Here is a 25,906-nt window from a genome sequence, read left to right as displayed (position 1 = left end):
GGGGGGTCATCTCATAAATTCTACAGTCATATAGCACATTTGGTTTATCCGTTTTTAATTTATTATCAATTAATTTATCACAAACAAAATGGCAAACATTTGGACATGTGATCTTTGTAGGAACTGCTTCTTTGTATCCAGTTCAGAAACTTTTTGAGTGCTAATTTAGTTCCGGTTGCTGAATGTTCATAAGATGGTTTGAGACTTTCCCTAATTACTGATGCTAGACGTCTTGTCTACCAATGGCTGATGGAGAACAAATTCATGATAATTTGGGTTTGATAGGCAAGTTGAATTGAGAATAGGATTGTCACATTGAGACTGTACTCAGTGACCTTAGTTTCAGGTGCATATGTCTGTAAGATCTATTAAAAGTTATCATAAATTTTTCTTACGATGACACTGATTTCATCTGCAGCGCCAAACTAGTCATTGGCAGAGAAACCTGCTTCAATTTGGATGCTCAGTGGCTGGATACTTGCATTTAGATTTCCGGTAATTAATATGCCAAGGTTTGTTTAGATTAATGATAAGAAGAACCTGAAACAGGTCAATTCACTTATCCACACCAAGAACTCTCAAGGTTTGCCTTATGTTAATTCTGAGTATTTGTGTGGAAAGTATTATCTGAAAACCATATGGTCAGTCCATGTATTCAGCTAGTGCTGTAATAAATAACTATAAATATGTCTTTTCGTGCATAGTAGAAAATGTATTACTGGGATTCTGTTGTTGGTCTAACTGACTTAGCGCTGATTTATGTTTTTGGTTGGTTGGTTAGTTGGCTGACTCATTGGTTGTTTATTTGGTTGGTTGGCTGGTTAGATGATTGGATAGTTGGTTGATGTTTAATGCTGTGTTCATCAATATTTCAGTTAAGCCATGGTAATTTGTACATAACTATGACTGAACCAGACAGTCCAGTGATCAATAGCGTGAGCATTGATCTCCACATTTGGTACTGATTCACGTAAGTCTTTGGTGGCATATGTAGAACACATGACATCCATCTATCAAATTTTTAAATATTTAAACCATTAAAACCTAAATTCTTCATTAAAAGTCTTTACATTTTAATCATAAATATATCTGAATAAATCTAGTTTTGACAAATTTTAATTAAAAAAGCATCCCAGTCAGCTGGGAGACTTCTGAGCCTGAAGAAAATCTAGGTCATTTCAGTAAATTAAGGACACTGGCATTGAGTTGGGCAGAAAAGAATATACCAACTAGACACAGTACAACATCCGAAGGAGGGATGGAAAGGGAATGCAGGGATCTGGCTTCAGTAAAATTGTGGAAGATCATAAAAAGTAAAGCGTTCGTTCGCCCCTGTCAAGGTCACCTGGTTGAAGTGACCCCAGGACAAGCTGATCCTGGCATTACTGCTAAATGCTTGATCTCCAGTGTTCAAGTAATTGAGCATGAAATTCAACCTTTCTGGAAGACTTGTCCCCACTCTCAGAAGCTGGTGGGGGATTTTCAAGGGCTTCTGTGAAGCCTGTGATTTGATTACAGAATCTAAGTAAATCTGGAATGAATTTAGGCTGTTTTGTGTGATGCCGAGAAGGTCACCAAGTGCACTGGCCATTTAAATTGAAATAATTTCACTGGGTTTAAACATTTTAAGATATGCAAAATATGTTTATTCACTTCAGTCATCTTTAACACCACATTAAACAGATTCTATTCTGTTTACTTTATGCTATGCCTTGTGTGCCAAATCCTCTTCAAATGTTATTTAGGAAAAAGAAAAATATGTTTGATCAGGAGTGAAAATATCAAAATCGGTTTTGCGTACCTGAAAAGGGCAAGATCCAGTGAATGAACATGTTGTGTATAGATCAGGCTTATGATATTGATTATTTTACTCAAACAATTTGGATTTGGATACTGCTTCAATACATCTTATGGTATCACCTACCTTGAAATGTTGCAGTCTGTTCTGAGGACAACTATTAACACAAATGTGTTGGCACCATAGCAGTCTTGATATTGAAACTTTTATCAATATTAGGCAAACAGTCTGTCAGAAATTAACTATCGAATTCTTTATATTGGGCTTTTGACTGTTGCCATAATTAGTTCGAAGGACCAGAGCCCTTATCCTCGAAGCCCTAAGAATTCTGAACTTTGATCGTAGCTAATGTGAATGGGCTTAAGAAGTTCGTAGGGCTACGAATGTTTCAAGAATAGCTAGCCAGTTCCACAGACAGATCTCAGCACTGCAACAATACATGAAATTACTTGTTGCTTATTGGAAGAGGACCTTGATCAGCTGTTTCCTCTTACTATTTCTGGCACTTGTGAAGATTGGGTTAAAACTAGTCATCACAAACCCCTGCTTGTCATAAAAGGTGTCTCACAGGCTCAGGTGATCAGGTTTACTGACTTGGTTGACACATGTGATTTTATCCAAGCTGCATAAATCAATGTTGCTGATCACTGGATTGTTTCACCCAGACTTTTTTTTCATTTATGGACTGCTGTCATTAAGCTTTAATATTGCATACTGATGCATCAAACACCACATACTGATGCATCAAACACCACATAAAGATGCATTAAATGCCACATAAGCTAAAATTGTCACATGACAATAAACAGCCAATAATCGAGGATTAGCTGACCAGTGCGTTGTTTCAGTTTTTGTTGTTTTTTTTCAACCACATATGCTGAAACCAGTCGCTTCTACCGCTTTAACCTCTCTGTTTCATGTTCCGTGTATTACAGATACTTCATATCTTTGAACCTGATGCCCATGATGTTTTTCCAGAATATTTATCAACTGAGGTTGTTCACTCTGGCAAACCATGCCAATTCTCCCACTTTCATGTGATTTAACAGTTTTGTTAAAAAAGTGCTCATCAGCACTGATTATATATATAACTTTTATGTGAAATTCAACTGTTAAAACACCTCTTAACCGAAAAATGTATCCAATCAAGCAAATCTTAAAAGGACATATATTAAAACTAGAGATTGGTGATGGCTAAATGTGTTATTTACCTTTAACATCAGGGTTGGAAATTGTATAACTGTTTCAAGTGGTTGATAATGGCAAGTAAGTTGATGAATATCAGAAGTGATAAGGTACCATTTACTTGACAATCAATTACCGTAATTTGTAGAAATTAAGTACTTGGAAAAAACATCTTCATTATTTTCAAATAACATTGTAGCAATCATGTTTTGTGTTTTTGCTTCTGGCATAAGTATCGCCCAGCACCTCATGCTTCTCTTCCAAATGGGTATTGCCAACATGCTTCTCTTCCAAAGGGGTATTGCCAACATGGTTCCCTTCTAAAGGGGTATTGCCAACATGGTTCTCTTTTAAAGGGGTATTGCCAACATGCTTCTCCTCTAATCGGGTATTGCCAACATGCTTCTCTTCCAAAGGGGTATTCTCTTCTAAAGGGGTATTGCCAACATGCTTCCCTTCTAAAGGGGTGTTGCCAACATGCTTCTCTTCTAAAGGGGTATTGCCAACATGCTTTTCTTCTAAAGGGGTATTGCCAAAATGCTTCTGCTCTAAAGGGGTATTGCCAACATGTTTCTCTTCTAAAGGGGTATTTCCAACATGCTTCTCTTTTAAAGGGGTATTCCCAACATGCTTTTCTTCTAAAAGGGTATTGCCAACATGCTTTTCTTCTAAAGGGCTATTCCTAACATGCTTGTCTTTCCATGGGTACCATGAAGTACTTTTGCTTCTAAAGGGGTATTGCCAACATGCTTTTCTTCCAAAGGACTATTTGCCAACATGTTTGTCTCCCCATGGGTACTGAGCAGTATATTATGTCTGTTTAGCCATACCTAATGTTCATTTTGCAGTTCGGATTACAAGATGTTACTTGTTGTTACCCTGTATGGTACAATGCATCATGGACTCAAACAGATGTCTAAATAGTCTATCTGTCCATGTAAACCTACTAAGTTCAACAAATGTGGCAGACTTGTCCGAAATTGAAGAACATCTCTTGGATTCTTTTTGATTTCTGAGCGAGATGTGAACACTGTTCAACTGTGGTATGTTATTTGCCTGTCTGTATCTACATTTTCTGCAACATGGCTTCACAGCATGCTATCACTGTAGATCCAGTATATGTCTAGACCATTACAACCACCAACACTCTTGCAGGCATGTCTTATGACTGCCGTTTCATTGAACGCAGGACAGACCTGACTTTATTTGGTGGAGACTGTTTGAGTGGACATATTCTCCTTAAACTGTCACCATTACACGTTTTTTACTAGGTGGCAGCACATATATCAAGGTTTCTGCTCCAGACGGTCAGTAACGTATCATGTCCAATGCACAAATTAATGTTTTGAAGGCTTGAAAATGGATAAACCTGCCACATAAAGTGGCGTAACATGCATTCTAATTTGTGGGTTGTGTCTAATGGGGAAGTGATCATGGAAATTAGACTTGATTCTTAAAGAGTGTTATCCTGTGGCAGCTGCCTGTTGGTGATGGAACTTATGCCAATGTTTGGAAAGAAACTTCAGAAATTGCCTAAGCATTATACTTTTTGATATTTTTATGTCATTGCATGTAGATGCTTGATGGTGTCACTGGAAGAGAATCGTTAGAATACTCTTGATCTGTGATTCTGTTTTTGGTATGTTGAACATTTTTGTCAGGATGTCACTTTGATTTGTTGACAGCTACACCTGTAATGTTATGCTATGTTTGGATATCACACAGTTATCATATTACATTATATATGCTGTTAGTTTTCATATATTACTTTACATATTTCACTACCAGAAAGTCTTGAACCAATGCTTTGTTTAAATGGATTTAACAATTTTAGAATTGCTCTTCAGCAACCCACTGCTTATCATAAGAGTAGACTAACAGAATCAGGACAAAATATGTCCATCAGAGTTCATAGAAAAGAGTGAGTTTAGTTTTATGCCATTTTAAATGTTCCAGCAATATCATGACAGAGGTTACCAGAAATGGTCCCATGGGACTCACACATGGCACCCTCATGGGGAATCTAAACAAAAGAAATGAGTGCATGAGCAAGTTTAGTTTTGCGCTGCTTGTAGCGATTTTCTAGCAATATCACAACAAGGGACACCAGAAAACGGCTTCATACATTGTACCTATGTGGTACCTATGTGGGGAATAGAATTCAGGTATTCAGTGGAACAAGCAAACGCTTAACCATTAGGCTATCCACCATAATTTTAGTGAATCAGGAAAGCAATAAATGAATGTTTTTAAGCTAGTAAAAATGGTCATATTTAAATTTTTGATTTCCCGATGATGAATTGGTTTTGTGATGTTGGATCATTCAGTGCAGTGGAAACCATTCACTTTGCTCTGATGGTTCCAGAGTTAAAGTGCTTCATTGTTTCATAGCCTTTACCCATGTTCCCAGTCATTGAACTCTTTGAAACAGTTCACCAGATGTATTTTATCCCGACGATTGGTTGACCTTACATGACATGCTTTTTACTTGTCAGTTTCACATTGATGTGAAATATATTTCAATGTCACTTTCATGTTGAGTCCTGAACATGCAAGAGCAAGAACATCTCTTTAATTAATGTACTCTTCAAACCCAGAGGTTTTAGCTTGCAAATCAATTTGTCATCAAAAAATATGTTTGAAAAAACACTCATGCACTTAAATTTGCCAGTATGGGAATTATCCTGATGGCTGTGTCTAAGTGCTGTTACATTGTACAAATTTAATTAGACTATAGAAAAGCAGTATCACCAGTATTATTGACATTTTGCTTGTTAATTACACTGAAAGTTAAATTGACAACTAATGACACACCATGAACTTCTAACATTTCATGTAAGGAGATGATTGCAATGTTAGAGTCAGGGTTAACGAACATATAGTTTGTTATTTATAGAAAGGATGCTAAATATGAGAACTCATTTGGACAACTTGTGTAATTATGTCACAAGTTCAGATTCAGGGAAAAAGGCTCTCCAAAAAAAATTTGACATTGGATATATGTTATGAAAGGTCATTTGAAAAGGATTGGCATAATGGGTTATTTTACACCAAGTGACCTTTTGATTTAAAGCTAAGGATCTGAGAAAATACTGGTGCAAGCATGAGGCTCAATGTTAAACCATATGTGAACACATGTTGGCGCTTCAGGCCTTAGTTAGTGGGACTTTTTTGGATTTACAGATCTACCTAGATTTGAACTGAACCAACTATACAAATTCCTTACAAAAACATCTTTGCTTTATAACATTCCTGATAGTTTAATTTATATTTATACTTATCCTATCGATTCACAGGTAATAAGTGAAAAACAAATATTTATTATGTCTCTTATTAACACAGCACCATCAAGTCAGTTTAACATCACTAATTTCCATGCAAGGGATTAGTCAATAGAATTGGGGTGGGATGGGGTGGGGTGGGGGGTGATTAAAGATCGTTGAAAACCACATGATATTTATTCACGTGTTAGTGGATCGATGTATTGTAACATTATGCTATGGGGGGGTCTGTGGGTAACCAGGGCACAGACTTCAGGTCTTTATCTGAAATGAATGAATGAATGAATGAATGAATGGATGGATGAAATTTATTTAGTGTCCACACCCATGTCTTTGTTTCTTGACATTATTCTTTCTAACTTAACATGTGCACTACATGTATTACATTGATGACTTGTAAACAATCTTGACCTGGCTCATTACATCCATATAATCTGGAAAATGTTATTTTTAGGCTGATGTTTTTTACACTTGTGTTTAAAATATATGTTTACAGTGCTTTTTTGTGATGAATACAGCTTCCTTGCTGGCTAACCTCATTAGTCGAGACAGGTCTACTTTGCAAGCAGACTGGATTTAGAAACAAAATTACTAATTTTTTCAAAACAGGAACTGAATCTATTAAGCACAGAATGCGTTTACAAGATAAGATTAGGTCTTCAGCTTTCCTCTGCTGTCAACACATTCGTCACGTCTTCATAAGTTAAGAAACATGTTATTCTAGGTCTGTGATTCCTTTTTTACACCAAGCCTTAATACTTTAATGACTAATGAAACAGGCCCATGAAGACCTGGGTCAGAATCAGTGTTCAGTAAACCATGCTTGTTGTAAGAGGTGACTAACAGGTTCAGCTTCATGAATTGGTTAACGCATGTTATCGTATCCCAGTTGTGTAGATCAGTGCTCTTGCTGTTGATCATTGGATTGCCTGGTCCGGAATCAATTATTTAATGACCGCTACTATATAGCTGTAACATTGCTGACTGTGGCATCAAACAGCAAACAAACAAACAAACAAAACAGTGGGGTGAGTGTGTTGAGTTTTACGCCACACTGGGCAGCATTCAAACTATATGACTTAAGTCTATAAATATGCAATTGGGGTACAATGCCTCAACCAAGCCAGCAAGCCTGACATTATGCAATGAAAAAAAGTATTAAAATTCAATACTAGTAATGTAAAATGTTAGAATTTATTAAAATAATGGACTTATGTGTCAATACCTGTTCTGGGCAAAGTAAATACTTTTTACCACTTTCCTGCCAAGAACACTTAATTTGAAATCTTGTAGTATTGAATTTAAGGCCCATCAATATTTTGTGAGGTATAGTATAAGACAAAAGGAATAAAAAACATTAGTTTTAATGGCACCTTTGAAACTAATCTTCAAAAACAAGCCCTAAAATTACCATGGGTGAGAAAAATTACAGTTTCGTTCTAGATTCCAGGTTTTCTTAAAGACATTTTAGAAACTGATGTCATGTGATAGCTTCTCGTGCTGACATATATCCTCATTAAAATGAAACAAAGATCAGAACTGGATAACCTTGAATGATCTATGCTCCCAGCACAACCACCCAAATTAAACCATATGGTTTAACTGATGCTGTGTGTCAGCGATATCATCACCTATTGACAGATATTTTCTAATTAGTTGAAAAGTTGCTGCTGAAGGTTGCGTTGCTACGTTCCTGTAACAAATGATGTCCTTTCACATTTAGAGATAAATACACCTATTATTATTATTCAAAATGCTTGGGTTTAGCTGTGTTTTGTGTATTAACTCAAAATGATTTTTAAATTGCTTATGAACAATAAATAAAAATGACAAAAAGGCCTCAGAGATCATTAGGAATCTCAACTGAGGTTGTATTTCACATTCAGCATGTTTCTTGATTGAATGGCTGTCACAAACAAATTAATAGTGTATAAATAATGAAATATCAGTATTTAATTTCAATGATACTCTAAAACAAATTCAGTTACTACAGTAGGTAAAAAAGGTGTGAAAAATATTTGAATGGATAACTGAAAATCAGTGAACACCTGTTGTTCACTAAAAGATTGAGCATGTTCTCCTCTGCCAGAAAGGGTAGTCTAGTGGTTAAAGTGTTCGTTTATCACACCAAAGACTTGGGTTCAGTTCCCCACGTTGTTAAAATGTGTGAAACACATTCTGGTGTCTGGTGATATTGCTGGAATATTGCTGAAGGTGGTGTGAACCTAAACTCACCGACTCACTCTGCCAGAAACACCCCCCAGTCATTAGTCATGAGAATTAAAATGTGCTAACATTAAGTCTGTGATCAGTATTTGGAACTATCTTCCTTTTATTTGTTATACGTTCTTTAACATTTCTAAAAATGTTTCAGATATATTTTTGATACTCATGTATGTAGTCATCTGAATCAAAGGCAAGGGGATTGGCTGAATCATCATTTAGAAGGTGATACAGCCATTCTTATAAATAGAGTTAGAATAAATTGAATGCAAGCCAACCAGGGACTAGTGGTCAGACTCTCTTACTGGGTTGATGCATGTCATCGTAACACAATTGTGTAGATTGATGTACATGATTTCTATCACGAGATTGTCTGGTCCAGACTTGATAATTTACAGATCATCGTCATATACTGGAATACTGCTGAGTGCGATAAAACAACAAACATATGGACAACAGATTTGTTTGAATCACAAGTTGGTAATCGTCTCTGTATCATGTAACCTTGACAGAAGTTGATACAGTTGTGCTTATAAGTATGTAGATATATTCTGTGCTTTATCTCTAACCACATCCCTAGCATCCAGATATTTGAAACAGGCTCCAGGTAATCTCCTGGTGGCAGTCAGCTATGGTGCTTCACACTATCCAAGCTTCCAGTAGGGTAAGATGAAGTATTGCTTATATCCACCAGACTCTTGCAGACACAGGATCAGTTTATTATTCCCAGGGCTTGACCTAATTTCAGGCAATCTGGATCATCCTTGGTATGTTCTCAAAGGAAATTGAGGCTCTTATCTCTATGTTTTAGAACCAATTTAGCCAAACCCCTTTTCAAAAGGATTCTGATGAGATGTATTCATATTGATGTTTGAACAGCTCCTGATTAATCAGGTCTTTAATATCTTTTCAGAAAATGTACAGTGTTTCCCTGTATTTATCTGGATATATAGATTTAGTGGTATCAAGAGGATGATCAGAACACTGAGATATCTGGTAGCTGAAGAATATTAAATCAATTTATTTTTATTTTTTATACATCCAAAATGACACTTTTACTGATAGTTCTTTTATTGAGAATAATGGCATAAGAGTATTTAGCAATAACCATTTAGAATGTTATGGTAAAATGAAAAAAAAAATAAAACATTTATCTAAAGACAATGTCAAATGGTTGTGACGCCAATAGCATGATCCAAACTGTTCCATACAATCCACCGTGTAATGCTTTTCCTGGGCACTGTGTATAACCAGTGAAAGGTGCTGAGAAGTCAGGATATTTCAGAATTGATGGTCCTTATAGGAGGATAGACCAAGCATAACACTACTGGAAGCAACTGTTAAAGATTGGGATGGACAGTTTGAAGCAAAAACAAATAAGATGAAGTGACATGCATAGTTAGCCACCATGTTGGGCCCAGTGAAGATGTGAGAATGGTGAGGTTATGTGGTGCCAGCTACTTCCAGAAGTTCTCGCTACAAACAGACCGTGACTCACCGCCCAACATGAGATTGCACACAGTGTACAGCATTATACACCTTGACAGTTGCTGCAAGTGGTGTTGAGCTCGCTCTATCTACCTACAAGGACGCTTAATCCTGCTTGATATATCCTGACAGACTGCTCCATTCCATTTTCTGCTTATACACGGTGGTCAGGGAAGCAGTATATGTTGAAGGCTCTGGAACATTTTGATACCGCTTAGGTGTCACTGAGTGAGAGGGTAAACAGTGTATAGTTTCTGTTAAGTTGGTCAATTTATTGGGTCCCAAGCCTCAAAGTATTCATAGCACTACATGAGCCTACAAATGATTTGTGGATCGGGACCTTGTTAAGTATTATGTGACTGAAAGAAAATAGCATTTGGAGTTTTTAATTAAAGTTCTTCATAAATATGTAGACCTGATCCCTTAAAGGTAAAACAGAATCATTTTTGATCATGTATACAGAATGTATCAAAATATACTACATTATTCTTCCACAGATATTTACAGATTCATATTATTATCAAAACATGAAACAAAAGTATCAAAACTTATCAAATCATGTATTACCGAAACATATTTAATGTACTTTGCTTTTCAAGGTTATATTATCCATATCTTTTACATCTTTGCCAAATAAGGTTTATATTTCCACTGTTTGTGTTGTCTTCATAACAACAATAACACAATTCACCTGAACAAACTGAATAAGATGAACTCTTTACCCCATGCAAACACAAGGCCACCATGTTTGCTATGGCTGCCTGTGGTAAACAAGGATGAGTATTACCGGACAACTTATTATCAATTATTATGATTAAGTCTCACAGATGGTGAAGAAGTTAAAAAGGGTGGCTGTTAACATAGTGTTTATATTAACCAATTTGTAAAGATGTGCATCAAGTTACAATGTTATTGACTTGGTTTGTTTGGAAGTGACTAAGATGGCTAATGGCCAATTTATGGTTAGGAGAACGTTATCAAGTACAAATCTGGCATAAAGGTCTAGACAAAAGCAGGATGACGGTACTGGGTGGGCTTGGAAGTATGTTATAAAGGATTATGAGACTTTCACATGTAAAACTGCTGTTTAATTAGATTTTATTATCTATTCATTGTTGCATACCATATGTGTTACAGCTCAGTGTTGCTATGTACACATGAACGTTTAATAACTACATTGCCAGAATTATCTAAAGAGATACTTGTATCTGAGTATGTAAGTCCCCTGTGCTTGTTAAGTGTGTGATGCAGGTTTAGTGTATGTGTAAGGTGAGAAGGGATTATATTAATGGTTTCATTTTGCTCTCTTAAATGAGATGAATGACAATAAACCCCTATGTATTTCATAATTTCTATCACACTTTTTTGGATGCAGCTTCAGACGCAAAACATAAATTTGTTATTTATTCATATCTATTAAGAAAATTGGTAACTAATGGAAACATGTTATTTATTTTCTTTCTAATTACTGCAGGTATATAATTTTGCAGGACTCACAGGTTAATTTTGAAATTATGTCATAATTCTTGATTTTGATAGACTACACATGTTTTCTGAAAGATTTTCTCTTACAATTATGTGTTTTCCCCTAACAAGTCAATTAGGTTTTATGAGAAAATAATTGATTAATGATTCATTTAGGATGTAAAGGTTTTGGCATGGATACTTCAACTGGACACTGTTTACAAATTCTGAGATATTTTATGCTTATCTATCATCTGAATCTTTTCATCATCATGGCAATGTGATTAGATATAATTAATGAATGTTTCAATCATTATAACATTTTCCTATCAACTAATGAACTTGTCATTCAATTTACCGTTTTAGCAGTCATGCGTAATATGTAATTTTGTAATTGGTTCCGCAGAATTAAATGTGATATTTCAATATGTGCAAGAGGAACACTCCCAGATGACTGTAATAACCTTTTTACTTGTTCACCACACATTCATGAAATTGAAATGGTGTCATTTCATTAGAAACTTTGAAATTAAAAAGCAGTTGAAGAAGAGCCACAGATAACAGGAAATCTGGATTTGCCCTCTTTGTTTGTTCATAATTGGAAAGCATGTAGATGGTCCAGCCAACATCATGTCATTTTATTCCGTTTTGATTCTTTATCTTTAATTGTATTTCTTCTTTTTTTTGTAATACATATTTCCCCTTCATATCATTGAATTGGTTTTACAGGTTAGCCTTGTGGAAAAGGATAAAAAAAAATTATGTTCTGAACTTCTCATATACATTTTCCCATTGTTTCACTGTAAGGACTGATAAGGTCTATTATATTCAATTACATTTTTGTAATCTTGATTATGATCCTTGGTCTGTCAAAGCCATACAATGTTGCACTGGAATACGTTTATACAGTGCTTTAGGCTCTTCTGAAACTACCCTGAAGATATGGGTTGATTTTCAGCAATCCATGCTTGTCACTAGAGGTGACAAAGGGTATCAGATGGTCACACTGACTGACTTGGCTGGCATGTCATCATATCCCGGTTGCATAGTTTGATGCACATGTTGATCACTGGATTGTCTGTTCCAGACTCGATTGTTTACAGACCGGCGCCATATCGCTGGGATATTGCTTGGTGTGGCGTAAAACTAAACTCACTCACTTTTCTGAAACCTGAAATTTGTACATCACTCAGTCCAGCAGAACCAAGGATGTTCTTCCTTTTCTCATTTTGCCAACGTAAAGAACAACTCATACTTATACATTCTTCTCTTAATATAATCACCAATTAACATAGTTCTCATTCCTTTTCTCTGTGTACCACTTGCAGTCCCTTTCATACTATTTCTTTTTCTCTATCTAACCAACTATCTAACCAAGCTAGTCATACTTCTTCCTTCTCTCTATCCAACCACCCACAGACCTAGTCAGACCTCATCCTGTCTATCCAACCACAGACAGACCTAGTCTGACCTCATCCTTCTGTCTATCCAAAAACCCACAGACCTAGTCAGACCTCATCCCTCTGTCTATCCAATCACCTACAGAGCTAGACAGACCTCTTCTCTCTTTCCAACCACCTACAGAGCTAGTCAGAATTCTTCCTTCTTGCTATCCAGCCACCTACAGAGCTAGTCAGACCTCATCCTTTTGTCTATTTGATCACCTACAGAGCTAGTCAGACCTCATCCTTCTCTCTATCCAACCACCTATAGAGGTAGTCAGACCTCATCCTTCTCTCTATCCAACCACCTACAGAGGTAGTGGGACCTCATCCTCCCTATCCAGCCACCTACAGAGGTAGTCGGACGTCATCCTTCTGTCTATCCAGTCACCCACAGACCTAGTCAAACCTCTTCTCTCTATCCAACTACCCACAGACCTAGTCAGACCTCGTCCGTTTGTCTATTCAATCACCTACAGAGCTAGTCAGACCTCTTCCTTCTTTCTATCCAACCACCCACAGAGCTAGTCAAGCCTCTTCTCTCTATCCAACTACCCACAAACAGACACGGATGTTGACCTTTACTGGAGTCTCCACACCTTGTCCATCTCTCCATCCAGCAGAAGCAGCATATATCAGTGAAGGTCGCTGGACGTATACTGTGTGTGGAGATATCACTCATCATGTAGCTCCAGTATGTAAGCCAATCCAGTTCCACAGTGCCTCATCATGACTAGCTTCCTCAAATTCCCCTTGAGCCGCCATTCTAAACGTGTAAACAGAGCAGCAGCAAGTCCAACGTCAGCAGTGCCACCTGGAGGACACTGCACACCATTCCCAGACAAAACATACAAGTACTTGAAAGCCTTCCACTTCAATAGCTTAATTGTTTTTTGTATCGTCTCCTAAAGGAAAATGTGTTATTCTGAAGCCCTTATATTTTGATATTTGTTTTTATAGCCATTCTCTTCCATAGCGACAGTTCTTGTTCAGGTAGTGAGAGGTGAGGGCTGGTGGTCATAGAAGGTGAACTTCATGGAGGGACCATCAGAAATACTGTCCAGGTATCTGAACTCACCATTGTTCAAGGAACCAAGTAGAGATTCACTCTCTCTAGCCTCAAACACCAAGTCGTCATGGGAACCCTTCTATACACTGTAGTTTCTCCCATAACATAGACCTGTTATAGTCTTAAAGCTGGAGCTGGAAAGTGGGATAGACCAGCAGTTAGGCATTTGCTCATGACGTCAAGGAGCTTGGTTTGATTCCCAAATCATGTACATTGTATGAAGCCCATATTTGTGTTGTCTTGTGTTGTCCATGATATTCTTGAAAATTATTTAAAATGACCATAACAATCTTCTATTCACTCTCTCAATGGAGCAGTGGGGTAGCCTAGTGGTTAAAGCATTTACTCGTCAAGCCAAGATCCATGTGTGAATCCCACATGGGTGCAGTGTGTGAAGCCCATTTCTGGTATTCCACACCATGATATTTCTAGAATGTAGCTAAATCCGGCACAAAACTAAACTCACTCATTCATTCATCAGAGTTCAGGTGAGGGTCTGTAGTTTGCCATGATTGAATAAATATACAATATATGCCTTTAAAACCATGTTATTCAGAATAGGACATAACTGACAGTCTCCAGACTAATTGTCTAGTGATTAGATTACAGAGTAGGTGATAAATTTTTTAGCAGTGTCTGAGATAGTCATACACAATATCAAACTAGATGATCAATAATGAGCAGTTCCAGTCTGATGACGTTCCACAGTACCAGAGCTAAGTAGACGGAATTGAACTGCATCCTGCCTAATGTCAGTCACTAACTCACTCATGCACTCACTCTACCCATTACGTGCTGAGTCAGTCTTCAACTGACAAAAAAATATACTTGGTTCGTGAAAATATGTAATAAAACAGTGATTTTATGCCTTGCACAGCCAGGTAAAGGGAGATAACCTTATTTCCCTTTAAGATGTAGCTTCAGGCCACCTGAGTCAGTTAATACCGATGAAAGCAGAGATGTTTTTACAAAGTAATTATATGGCTGTTTCCGAATGACAACAATATAACATAGTATATTCAGCTAAAGACAATGAAAGCTAAGATGCTGCTCATTGTGCACATGGCTCTGAGAAATACTCAAACAATACATGGGCTAAAAACGCTTTTGAACACTCAACACTGCAGGATTTCTTTGCAGGAACATATATGGACCATGATTTATTGCTTTCCTAAACAAGCACCTGATATTTTCAAGACATCTACTGATAGATTTCAGGGCGAGGCTTGCTTCAGCTGATGAATTTGTCAAAAATATTTGTTCATTTTGTGTCATTTTCTGAGTAGAAAACCACTCAGAAAGTCTGATCAATGTTTTCCTTTTTTTCTGGAAATAGATCCATATGTCATGTGATGTCATCCTAATTAAGGAAAATGACATGTATTTTTGAGGATTTTTTCCTTAGATATATTAGGTATTTAATAATATCAATGTAAACATCGTGATAACTATGTCTGCTGGTGTAGAAACCCATGTATACATAGGGGCACTGTGGTGGTAGCATAGTGGTTAAAGTGTTTGCCCATCACACTGAAGACGTGGGTTTGATTTCCCACATGTTTACAATGTGTGAAGCCCATTTCTGGTGTCCCCCGCCATAAAATTGCTGGAATATTGCAAAAACAGCCATGTATAAATAAGTCATGGAGACGTTTTTGTGTAAGGCATTCAGACATTTTTCTTTGATATGAAACCACTGAGAACCAGAGAACATCTAATGCTAAAATGGCTGTAACTGTGGAAAGAATGTAATCCGGAAGTCGTAGACATTTGTGGAAAATATGAAAGAAGTGTTAAATTCACAGAATTGAAAAAAGTGTCTTGAACCAATAAAGCCTGCAGTGTCCTTAGTCCTTATGTCCTTACTTGTACAAAAATAGCATTGGTATAATGAAAGGAGTTATTTGTGTATTTTTGAGCTGCCTTATGCATGAAACAGAAACTGAGAGGACAGGGTGGCACAAATGCTGCAGTTTGCTGTTCAGAGTTGTGTCCCTTGAATATGTCAAAAACCTATGATCTCCAAATTTTTTTTCTCCAAAATGGTACGGTCTGCATCACAATGAGGTTCTCTTCCATTTTCAGTTGACATGCTCTGACAGAATTGGAGTGTTGGTGCTAATATTCGCAGTGGCGCTAAACTGCTAAACTCACTCACATTGTGATCTTGCTTTTGTCAGTGTTCGCTTGACTGAAAAGCACTGAGTTTAGGAATGCTTAAAGTGTTAATGCTCAACATGGTCACTTCACAAGTGATACACAAGATTGTGATCGTAGCACCAGGTGTCATTGTATCCTAATTTAGATGATTGATGCCCATGATATCAATCACTGGAGTGTCTGGTCCATCATGAGGGACTGTGGGGTGGCCTAACGGTGGCTCATTTGCTTGTCACACCAATGACCCAGGTTCGATTCCCAATATGGGCTCAATGTGTGAAATCCATTTCAGGTGTCTCCCACTGTGATATTGCTTAAATATTGTCAAAAGCAGCGTAAAACTGAACATAACTCACTGGTCCATCATAGAGCTGATATGTTAATGAGTATCAATTTACACAACAACCAACCAAACAAACAAATTAGTGTTAGCAAGATGGGTTGTGGTTTGATCAGTCCATTACTGACATGTACCTGTTCCATTACCAACAAACAGAACCTGTATCTTTGTGGCACAACCAGCGGATCTGAGAACTAGGGTCACAATACTCCAGGCAGGCCATTATCTTCATTCTTGAAGGATTTACAACCTGTTTATTCCTTACACTTGACAGTGATTGGCTGAGCTCATGTCAGGATACTTGGCAGTTTGAGAGCAAGGCAAATGTCAAATAGTCATCGGTAGTTGTTTATAAAGGAGCTATGGAAATATATCACAAAAATAGAATTTAATCTGTTGGGATGTGATGGAATTAATACATGCTTGATTTGCATTTAATGTACAAAAAGAATTGTATTTGAAATAGTTGACAAAGCCTCATGAGGTCTGAGTATTGCACAATTTGTAAGCTTGAAATATACATAGGAATCAATTTGGCACCAGCTTGTGGTATCACAGACCACATTTGTTCTGTAATAGCCAGGAACGAGAGCCAGTATGCTAATTGGACCCTTGTTTCCATCATTTGAACAGGGTACTCCTGCAATTAAATTCTATGATGGTGCTGAGTGAAGTCAGTTCACCAATTTGTCGCTAAGTGTATGTCTCAGACGCGACAATGTCGAAATAATCTCATTCTTGTGTGAGAAGATCTGTGTTGGCCATAGAGGACATGAGGGGTGTGAAATCAGGGGTCATCTCAAAAATAGTACATTCATATATTTATTTTAGGCTTATATATTTCTTTTGTTTAAGTTCAACAAAGAACACCATGTTCGTCTAATGCATGATGTAAATGTAGTAATATTGGCTTATAAACCCATTTCACTGGCAAGAATTGGTGAGAAGCACCAGCACTGTCACTCTCACCTCTTACAGTTTTTCCACAGTGCTTGTTACAGTCTCTCAAAGTCATGAAATGTCCCCTCTGTCTTAATGCCCATGTCCAGTCTAAATATCAATGTCCAGCTGATGAAAACGGGATAGTGTGGGATTTGTTAAATGGTTGGTTGGGTAATTAACATACTAAATATGGTGTGAATGTTGTAACCTGATTCCCAAGCACATACTCAGCCCACTATTATCCTGATTCATGAAGCAAGGTTTCACTTCCAAGCTTGTAATGTTAGAATTTGTATGCATAATGGACTTCTCCATGGCATGTCTCTATGTCCAATGGTGATTGAATCGACTTTGGGTTGTCCTGAATATAGGATAATGTTAAAACATGGCTAGTGTGTACAAAGCAAGGGGTCTGAACACCTTGAAGTGTATGGTCAGTGTTCAGAAGTGATGGTCTAATTTATGGAAATTTATGGATATGAAATTCTGTAATATGTGGAACACCACGTTGGGAGTATATTCTTTATAAGAACCCTATACTCCAAAACCCTGTGTTTGTCATATTACATACATTGCCATTCATAAAGTGTCCCTATGTTCAAACATCTTATTTTTCATTGATCACTGGATGGCTTGTGTTGAAGGCAAACATAGATCTTGAGAGTACCCGTTCAGCATTCAAATGTCACTCACTTAATCATCTATTAATTTTTCAATTATTGTGCCAACCACCCACCTACCAACTCACTCACTCAAGTGTTCGACCATCCACCAGTCCACCCATTTACCCATTAATCATCCACCCACCAATTCAATCATTTAACTGTCCTGCCACCCAACTATTCAGCCAACCAGCCAGCAACTCACTTGACTACTTACTCATTTATCCAGCCACCATTTCAGCTATTCAACCAAGCCTCCCAGCTTCTCACTTAACCTATCAGCTCGCCACCAATTCACCCACCAGTGCTCGATAATTAAGTACTTGCACCAGGTGCATCCTTAGATGAAAACCTAGTTGCACCAGCAAAATCCAGTTGCACTGCTTTTACTGCAATATGTAATGAAAGAAATATACTATTGAATTATTTACATGTCTTATTTAGATGTGTACCCACTCAAAAATTGACTAGTTAGACTAGTAACTAGGATGCACTTTGTAATATTGTGTTGCACCAGTGCAAGCTACAAAGCACTGAATCGAGCCCTGCTTACTCAACCACTTATTCAATTATGCTACCACCCAGTCTTACAACCACTTGCTCACCACTCACTCACAAAGTGCTAGAGACATAAAAAGTCCAAACTGCGTCACTAGGCAAGCCTGCCACTTCCAAGGCATATCTGATGTCTGAAGCTTATTGACTTGGTGCTTGTAAATACATTCTTTACAGCCGCCAGCCGTTTCCAATGAAACAACCAGACACAAATGACACTTGTGTTGTAGAAAAGCCTCATACTGAATTTTGGTTGTAGCGGCCCTAGTTTCTCAAAATTTACTACAGCGTGTCATTGTTTATGAAGACAATTTTTCATGACAGTGTTTGATCACTTTACTAAAAAACTACATGTACAATTGCTTTTTAATTTAGCATAATGCATTATGATTGTTCTGCCACAGTGAACTTTGAACTTCATGAATTACGAATTTCAGAACAGTCGCCTGGGAATAATGTCACGACCAGGGAATGGCCAAGTGTCTCGTAACACCCGTGACAATTCAGTTTATTGTGTCTTTTCATAATGATAGCCTATATAGATCAATTATAATGCATCATACCAAATCAGGAAATGATTATACATGTAAATTTGTGGTAAAGTGACCAGAAACTGTCATGAAAAGTTTTCTGATAGACTGTACGTCTGGTCTGGGGACTCAAACTGATGGTGAACATGGTGTTGCAGACTTCAAGAAGTGTTGTCAGTGCTGGAAGCTGCAGAATGTGTGGTATATACAGATCCCAGCATGTCTTACACATATTTCAGATTAAGTCATGTTTTAATCAACATTCAGATAGGTTCCCACCTTGAGTCTTCACATTATGTCATCATTCAGATTATCTGCAGTGAATTTCTCGTCAAGACAGCCATGTGTTGATGGTATGGAAAGGCATGCTGAATGTCAGCCATCATGTTAGTGGTGCAAGCTATCATCATTAATGTATCTGTGCATCACTCTTGGCTGAGCATAACGTCTGTTCCTTTACTCATAGTTTTTATCTCTCAAGATATATTCTTTTAAAACTCAAAGCAGTGAGTGAGCCCCCTAGTGTTACACCAGGTTTGGGATTGGTGAAGTTGTGTTCCATGGGGACTGATGCCTGCAGTCTGATTGTATTTTCTCAAACCTAGAGGGGGTAGGGGATGCAAACCCTATTTTATAGAAAGATTATATGTTAGCTGCTCCTTTGCCCAAGTCACTTTATGACTTGGATGTTACATGTTCTGTGCACCACACCTTGCTTGAAACTGTGGAATGGCTGCACACATCTTTTTCTTGTTTCTGTTATAGTGAATTTTATTACTGAGTCCCACCATAAGTAATCAACTTATTAAACTTCAAAAGAATGAACAGTAGGATTTTCTTTAACAAAAATGTCTGATGTCTATGAACTCTCCACAGACATTAAACTGTGTGCTGGCAAAACTCTAAGTGATATAGTGTTACTTAGTGTTAATGTTAAGTAAGAACACCAGATGCTGTGTGGACAGACTGATGGTAGTAATATGAGCTACAGATGTAGCTTAGTGATATGAGTTAGTGAGTGACAGAGTTGGCTTCTCATGCCAAAGAGCCATGTTCGATAACACCCCTAAACGCCTCATTCCCTGCTCTTCCCCTCTCCCCCATCCTTTGAACATTCCTGGATCCGCCTATGCCTTCATTGTCAGAATCATCACAGTAGATTCAATATAAATAGTATGCATATAAATAAACTCCACAAATATCATTGATCTGAACTTAATGGACAGAATAAGACAGATGTACTTCAGTTATTGCAAAATATCTGCAAATGGATTCTTCTCAGAAGTAAAAACATTCTGCAATACTTGTTTACTTAAAATGCTAGATTTTCTTTTCTTAGAACCATAAAGATCTTTATGATGTTTTTAATGATTGAAACCAGCCTGTACTTATGGCCGCTGTGAAAAGGACACAACTTTTGACTTTGTTTGATCCATACACGAATATGGAAGAACAAAATGGGGCGTATTGATCAAGACAAGAATAGGCATTAAGCTAAGATGCTTGACAATAATTTAAGTCATTTACTACAGAAAGGAGATGGGATTTGTACTGCAGATTGATATCCAATCAATGCTCATGTTTGCAGTGCACTATGGGACAAGTTTGTCTTCTGTGTACAGCAAACATGGCTAGGTATGGTTTATGTGTTGTTGTGGACACAGCCTGAAATGCCAGCTGTGTCCATAGGCGTTAATGTTGATGGCTATTATCTTTGTGTATGCTGGACAGTCCAGCTGAGGCAATATTAGTTGTTAGGAAAGCAGAGTACTGTTTTCCTACCACTGTTGTTGAAGTTCCTCATATGACCAGTGAAAATCTGGGTTTGAATTGATCTTCAGCAAACCTGGACTGCTGTAAGAGATGACAAATGTGTATAGGTGTTTGTGGTCACATAGATCAGTGCTCCTGATGTCAGTCACTGGATTGTCTGGTCCAGACTTGATTATGAGACCACCTGCTACTACACAGACAGGTGAAAATACTTGTATTTTATGTTTTAGGCATTATTTCATACAGATGCCGATGCAAGAAGGTCTTTGAGTAAGCAAGTTTACTAAGGTGTCATCAATATTATAGTAATAGTATTTGTGTATGTCACTCATATCTAGGCACATCGTTTGCTCACGGCTCTCCATACACTACTGTAGCCAGTCATAGGACACTACCATATTTTCTGATATTTTTTCAACTCCCTGGGGACCATACAGCCATGCTGCCTGTTAGGCACAATGAACTAGACACTCACATTGCCAGCACATCCTCACAGGTACCCATTTTACAACTGGGTGAACTGAGGCAATGTGGATCTAAGTATCTTCTACAAGGGTAAATGTGGTCAACTTGAGACCTGAATCTTGGTGCCTCCACCAGGGATCAAAACCAGGCCTTCTGTGTGATAGGTAGACGCCTTACCACTGCACTACTGTGCTCCATTGATGCATATGATTATGAAGTGTTGATATGCCTTTGCATGTGTTTGTGACACATGGCAGGATTTGTGTTTGGGCATGGCAGGATTTTTAGGACAGTGGATTGGTCGGTAGTAAGGTGTGATGATATCTAAGGTTACTTATCATGCCTTGGATTAAACCAAACTCACTCACTCACTCATTTTGTATCAAAGGAATTAAAATACTTCGTTAGCTAGTCTTCTGAAAATATGCTATCTGTGACAGTCTGGGTTAGAATATTGATCTTCAGTAACCCATGCTTGCTGTAGGGTAACTTAAGGGATCTGTTCGTCAGGCTCATTGGTTCCCAATTGCACAGATCAGCACTCAGGCTGTTGATCACTGGATTGTCTGCTTCAGACATAATTATTTACAGACCGCCACCATATAGCTGGAATATTGCTGAGGGCAGCATTAAATTTAACTCAGTCACTCTGAAAAAATGTATATGATTAGCACTGTGGTTCTTCAGAGGGAGAACCTCATAACTTCTTTAAAACTAGAGTTTTCTTTATGTGAGTGAGCATTTGTAAACAGGTACACCATTTGAAAGTCATCATATGACGATGCTGTGTTGTTAAGTGGGTATTGCTTTTTGACGAAACAAATGTTATACACTAAAACAGATTATCAGTATATCTGTGAGATCTTTTTACATATGAAAGACTTATAGGGTGCAATTTCCCTTTGGTTCCAGATATGCATCTGAGAGGAATTTTTGTTGTAATTAGACGAAACTGCATAGTTTACATTCCACGATATTAATGACGTGAATACAGACATCTTTCATAGGCAGTTAGAAGTTAGGGAAACATGAAAGCATGGTGCTTGTGATGGATAGTAACTCAAATACACTTTCTCAGGAGTTATCTGCTGGCAATTTGTGGCCATGAATCATTGTACCATACAATAAAGATCTTGCCGATGAAAAGTGTGATAAATGCAAGTGATATATTTGTGTCATACAAATTCATACTTCCATCCATTTCAGTCTGTAAACAGTGATAACTTGTGTGTTGAGTGTAAAAATTACTACTAACTGGCTTCAGTCACAAAGAGTCTGCCTATTTCTGGTGTCCCCTGACATCATATTGCTGGAATATTGCTAAAACAAGCGTAAAATCATACTCACTAACTCACTCACATGCACCCTCCTACTCACTCATCACCTGTCACCCCCATCCACCCACTAACTCACACCCTCTCACCACTCACCACTCACTCACTCACCCATCCACCCTCAAGGAGTAGAGTGATTGTGAAAGCTCTGTGATGTCATCACAGTGGTCTGATGAGTATTGTCATGCCATGTTGTCATTCTGACATAGCCAAAGATATACTGCTGATCTCACCTTTGAGATATCTATTTGCTGCACCTCACCCACGTGACACTGGATGCTTGTAATTTCTGAGTTAGAACTGGTATTCAGCAATTCATAATTGTTGTAAGAGGATCTGGTCATCTGACTTGGTTGACACTTGTCATTGTATCTCAGTTTTCATGGACTGATGCTCATGCTGTTGATCACTGGACTGTATGGTCCATATTCAATTATATTTACAGACCGCATCCTTATAGCTGCAATATTACTTAGTATGGTGTTAAACAACAAACAAATCTATCCCAGCAAATCAATATTCATCTGGTGAGTGAGTGAATCAAGGTTTACCCTACACACAGCAATATTACAGCTATATATGGCAGCAGTCTGTAAATAATCGACTCTGGACCTGACGTTCCAGTGATCAACATCATGAGCATCGATCTGCACAGCTGGGAACCAATGATATGCCAGCCAAGTCAGCAAGTCTCACCATCCGATCCCATAAGTCACCTCTAACCACAAGCAGAGTCACCTTTTATGGCAAGCATGCGTTGCTGAAGGCCTATTCTACCCCAGACCTTCACGGGTCCTATCCACTTGGAGTCTGTCTGGGATGGTAAATTGTACGTGAAACAATGGACTGATGAATGGAAAGATAGATGGATGACTTTTCTCAGGAGAATCATGCTGTTTTCTAAAATGATAATGTATGTTTTTTGCAGTTAAGGCCTCAACATACAAGCATCAGCGATGTCCACGGCAGACATATTGCCTTAATGGAGGGACTTGCAGATACATGGAGAGCTTGCAGAAAGAATTTTGCGAGTAAGTAAATTGATAGATGTTTGGACCAAGGATGAGGAGATAATGATAACGTTCACTTCTTTTCTTTGTTGAATATTTATTCTCATGAAATTAGATGTATATTTCATCAAATGTATGTGCATCAAATGTTATAACTTTGAATTTTATTTTGATTATGATTTTTTTTTGGAAAAAATTATGAATTGATGTCTACATTAGGTTTTTTTAAATGAAAGGTGTGTGTGTTTTGTGTCAATTTATTGATTGATGATGATGATGATGATGATGATGATGATGATGATGATGATGATGTTGATGATTTGCCATCAGTTTCATTAATTCAGATCCATTCTACCTCGTACATGGTATCACAGGGTTTATTAACCTTCATAACAGACAGGTTAGATTAATATCGGGTGAAGGGGACAGACTAACAACATGATTGTGTGTCTTTCAAACTGCTGCACATTTTTACATTTTTTTATTCAACGGTTGTTTCTGAATCTGCTGTAATGTACTTTCTTCTCAAGCCAGTCTTGTACTGTAATGTACAATAGGCACAACATAAGGTTTTCTTCAGATATTAATGTTTGAAAGTCTGTTAGTGTAATCCAATCATGCAGTTAGTAACTTTTTTAGACTTTTCATGAACTCTCTTACCTGTGCATGTTAAAAAACTTTTTTCAACTTCAGCTATCTTAGTGTAATATGATTATTAAATTTCCTTTTCTTCGTAATTTTAGTTTTTAGTGGATATTAGTTATATACGTTTTCATTTAAGAATGCATTTTCATACTTGTATCGCTGAACAATTTATTGGATGAGTTAATCTGGTCAATGCAAATATGGCACAGATGGACAGATCTGAGTAGCCACAGTTTGCTGGCTGATTGGTAACTCATAGTCTGGTTTGTACTCTCTGGCCTGGGTCTGGTCTGGAGGGCCTGGATCATCTGGTCTGGATTGTCAGGCCCAGATTGTCTGGCCTGGATTTTCAGGCCCAGATTGCCTGGTCCGGATTGTCAGGTCTGGATTGTCTGGCCTGGATTGTCTGATCTGGATTGTCAGGCCCAGATTGTCTCGTATGGATTTTCAGCCCCGGATTGTCTGGTCTGGATTGTCTGATCTGGGTTGTCAGGCTCAGATTGTCTGGTCTGGATCTTCTGGACTGGATGGTCTGGTATGGATCATCAGGTCTGGATTGTATGGTATGGATCATCAGGTCTGGATTGTATTGTATGGATCATCAGGTCTGGATGGTCTGGTCTGGATCATCAGGTCTGGATGGTCTGGTATGGATCATCACGTCTTGATGGTCTGGCCTAGATTGTCAGGTCTGGATCGGGATTGTGTGGTCTGGATCATCTGGCCTGGATTGTCTGGTCAGGGGTATGAATCCCAGATATGTCTGGATTGCGATCTCTACTCAAGTTGGTGGATAGAACTGATATGTTGTGTGAAGTGGTAACACTTTGACCTCTCGTAAACAGAAAACAAAACTGGTTTAAACTCCTTTTTTTGATGGTTTAGACAGACAAGTGGGTGTGTCAGTCTGTGATGTCATCCAATAAGCAGACATGTAGGCTTTACAGGCAATGGTATTACCCAGTGCGCAGACAGGTGGGTGTGTAAACCAACTGTAATAGTCAGTGGGTGGAGCATGGGATATGCCAACCTATTTTGGTACCCAAATGGAAGATAGATAGGTGGGTGGACAATCTATGGTGGTGGCCAGTTGGAAGATAAGTGGGTGTGACAATCTAGGATGTTATGCCATACAGGTTGATGTGTCAAAATCTTTTGTGTAAGCCAGTGGGTAAGTCAACCTATGGTGTTAGCCAGGGGGAAGACAGGTGGATATGTCAGTCTGTTGTGTTAGCCAGTGGGCAGAAATGTGGGTGTGTCAACCTATGGTGTTTTCCAGTGGGAAGACGGGTGTTGTGTTAGCCAATGGGCAGACAGGAGGGTGTGTTGGTGTTTGGTGGACACCTCTAACATGTCCAATTCTAACACAGATGCCCAGAGTCTTACAAGGGTGAGCGCTGTCAAGAACTTGAATCAACCAGTGTTATTGGGACTGGTAGGCATGACAAATACTTCTACGGACCAGGTTCGGAGGCCAAGTTGATCTTTAGCATGGCCTGTGATAGACATAGTTCAAATAATTTGAACTAAAATAATGAAT

General features: G+C 38.0%; 1 protein-coding gene across 3 annotated transcripts in view; it reads left to right on the top strand.

Moving 5' to 3' along the window:
* Window positions 1-25,906, top strand: part of LOC137284926 (pro-neuregulin-1, membrane-bound isoform-like) — a 111,855-nt gene that overhangs the window by 70,237 nt on the left and 15,712 nt on the right. For 2 of the 3 annotated variants that reach the window (XM_067816976.1, XM_067816978.1), the window contains exon 4: window positions 23,640-23,742. In XM_067816976.1, coding sequence (XP_067673077.1) covers window positions 23,640-23,742 — 103 coding nt within the window. Of the gene's footprint in view, window positions 1-23,639; window positions 23,743-25,736; window positions 25,802-25,906 lie in introns of all 3 variants that reach the window. The other variant, XM_067816977.1, reaches the window with a different exon arrangement.

This window comes from Haliotis asinina, chromosome 5 (assembly GCF_037392515.1).
Source record: "Haliotis asinina isolate JCU_RB_2024 chromosome 5, JCU_Hal_asi_v2, whole genome shotgun sequence".
Classification (NCBI taxonomy): Eukaryota; Metazoa; Mollusca; class Gastropoda; order Lepetellida; family Haliotidae; genus Haliotis; species Haliotis asinina.
The sequence above is the reverse complement of the archived record's forward strand: the minus strand, read 5'-3'. Positions and strand labels throughout refer to the sequence as shown.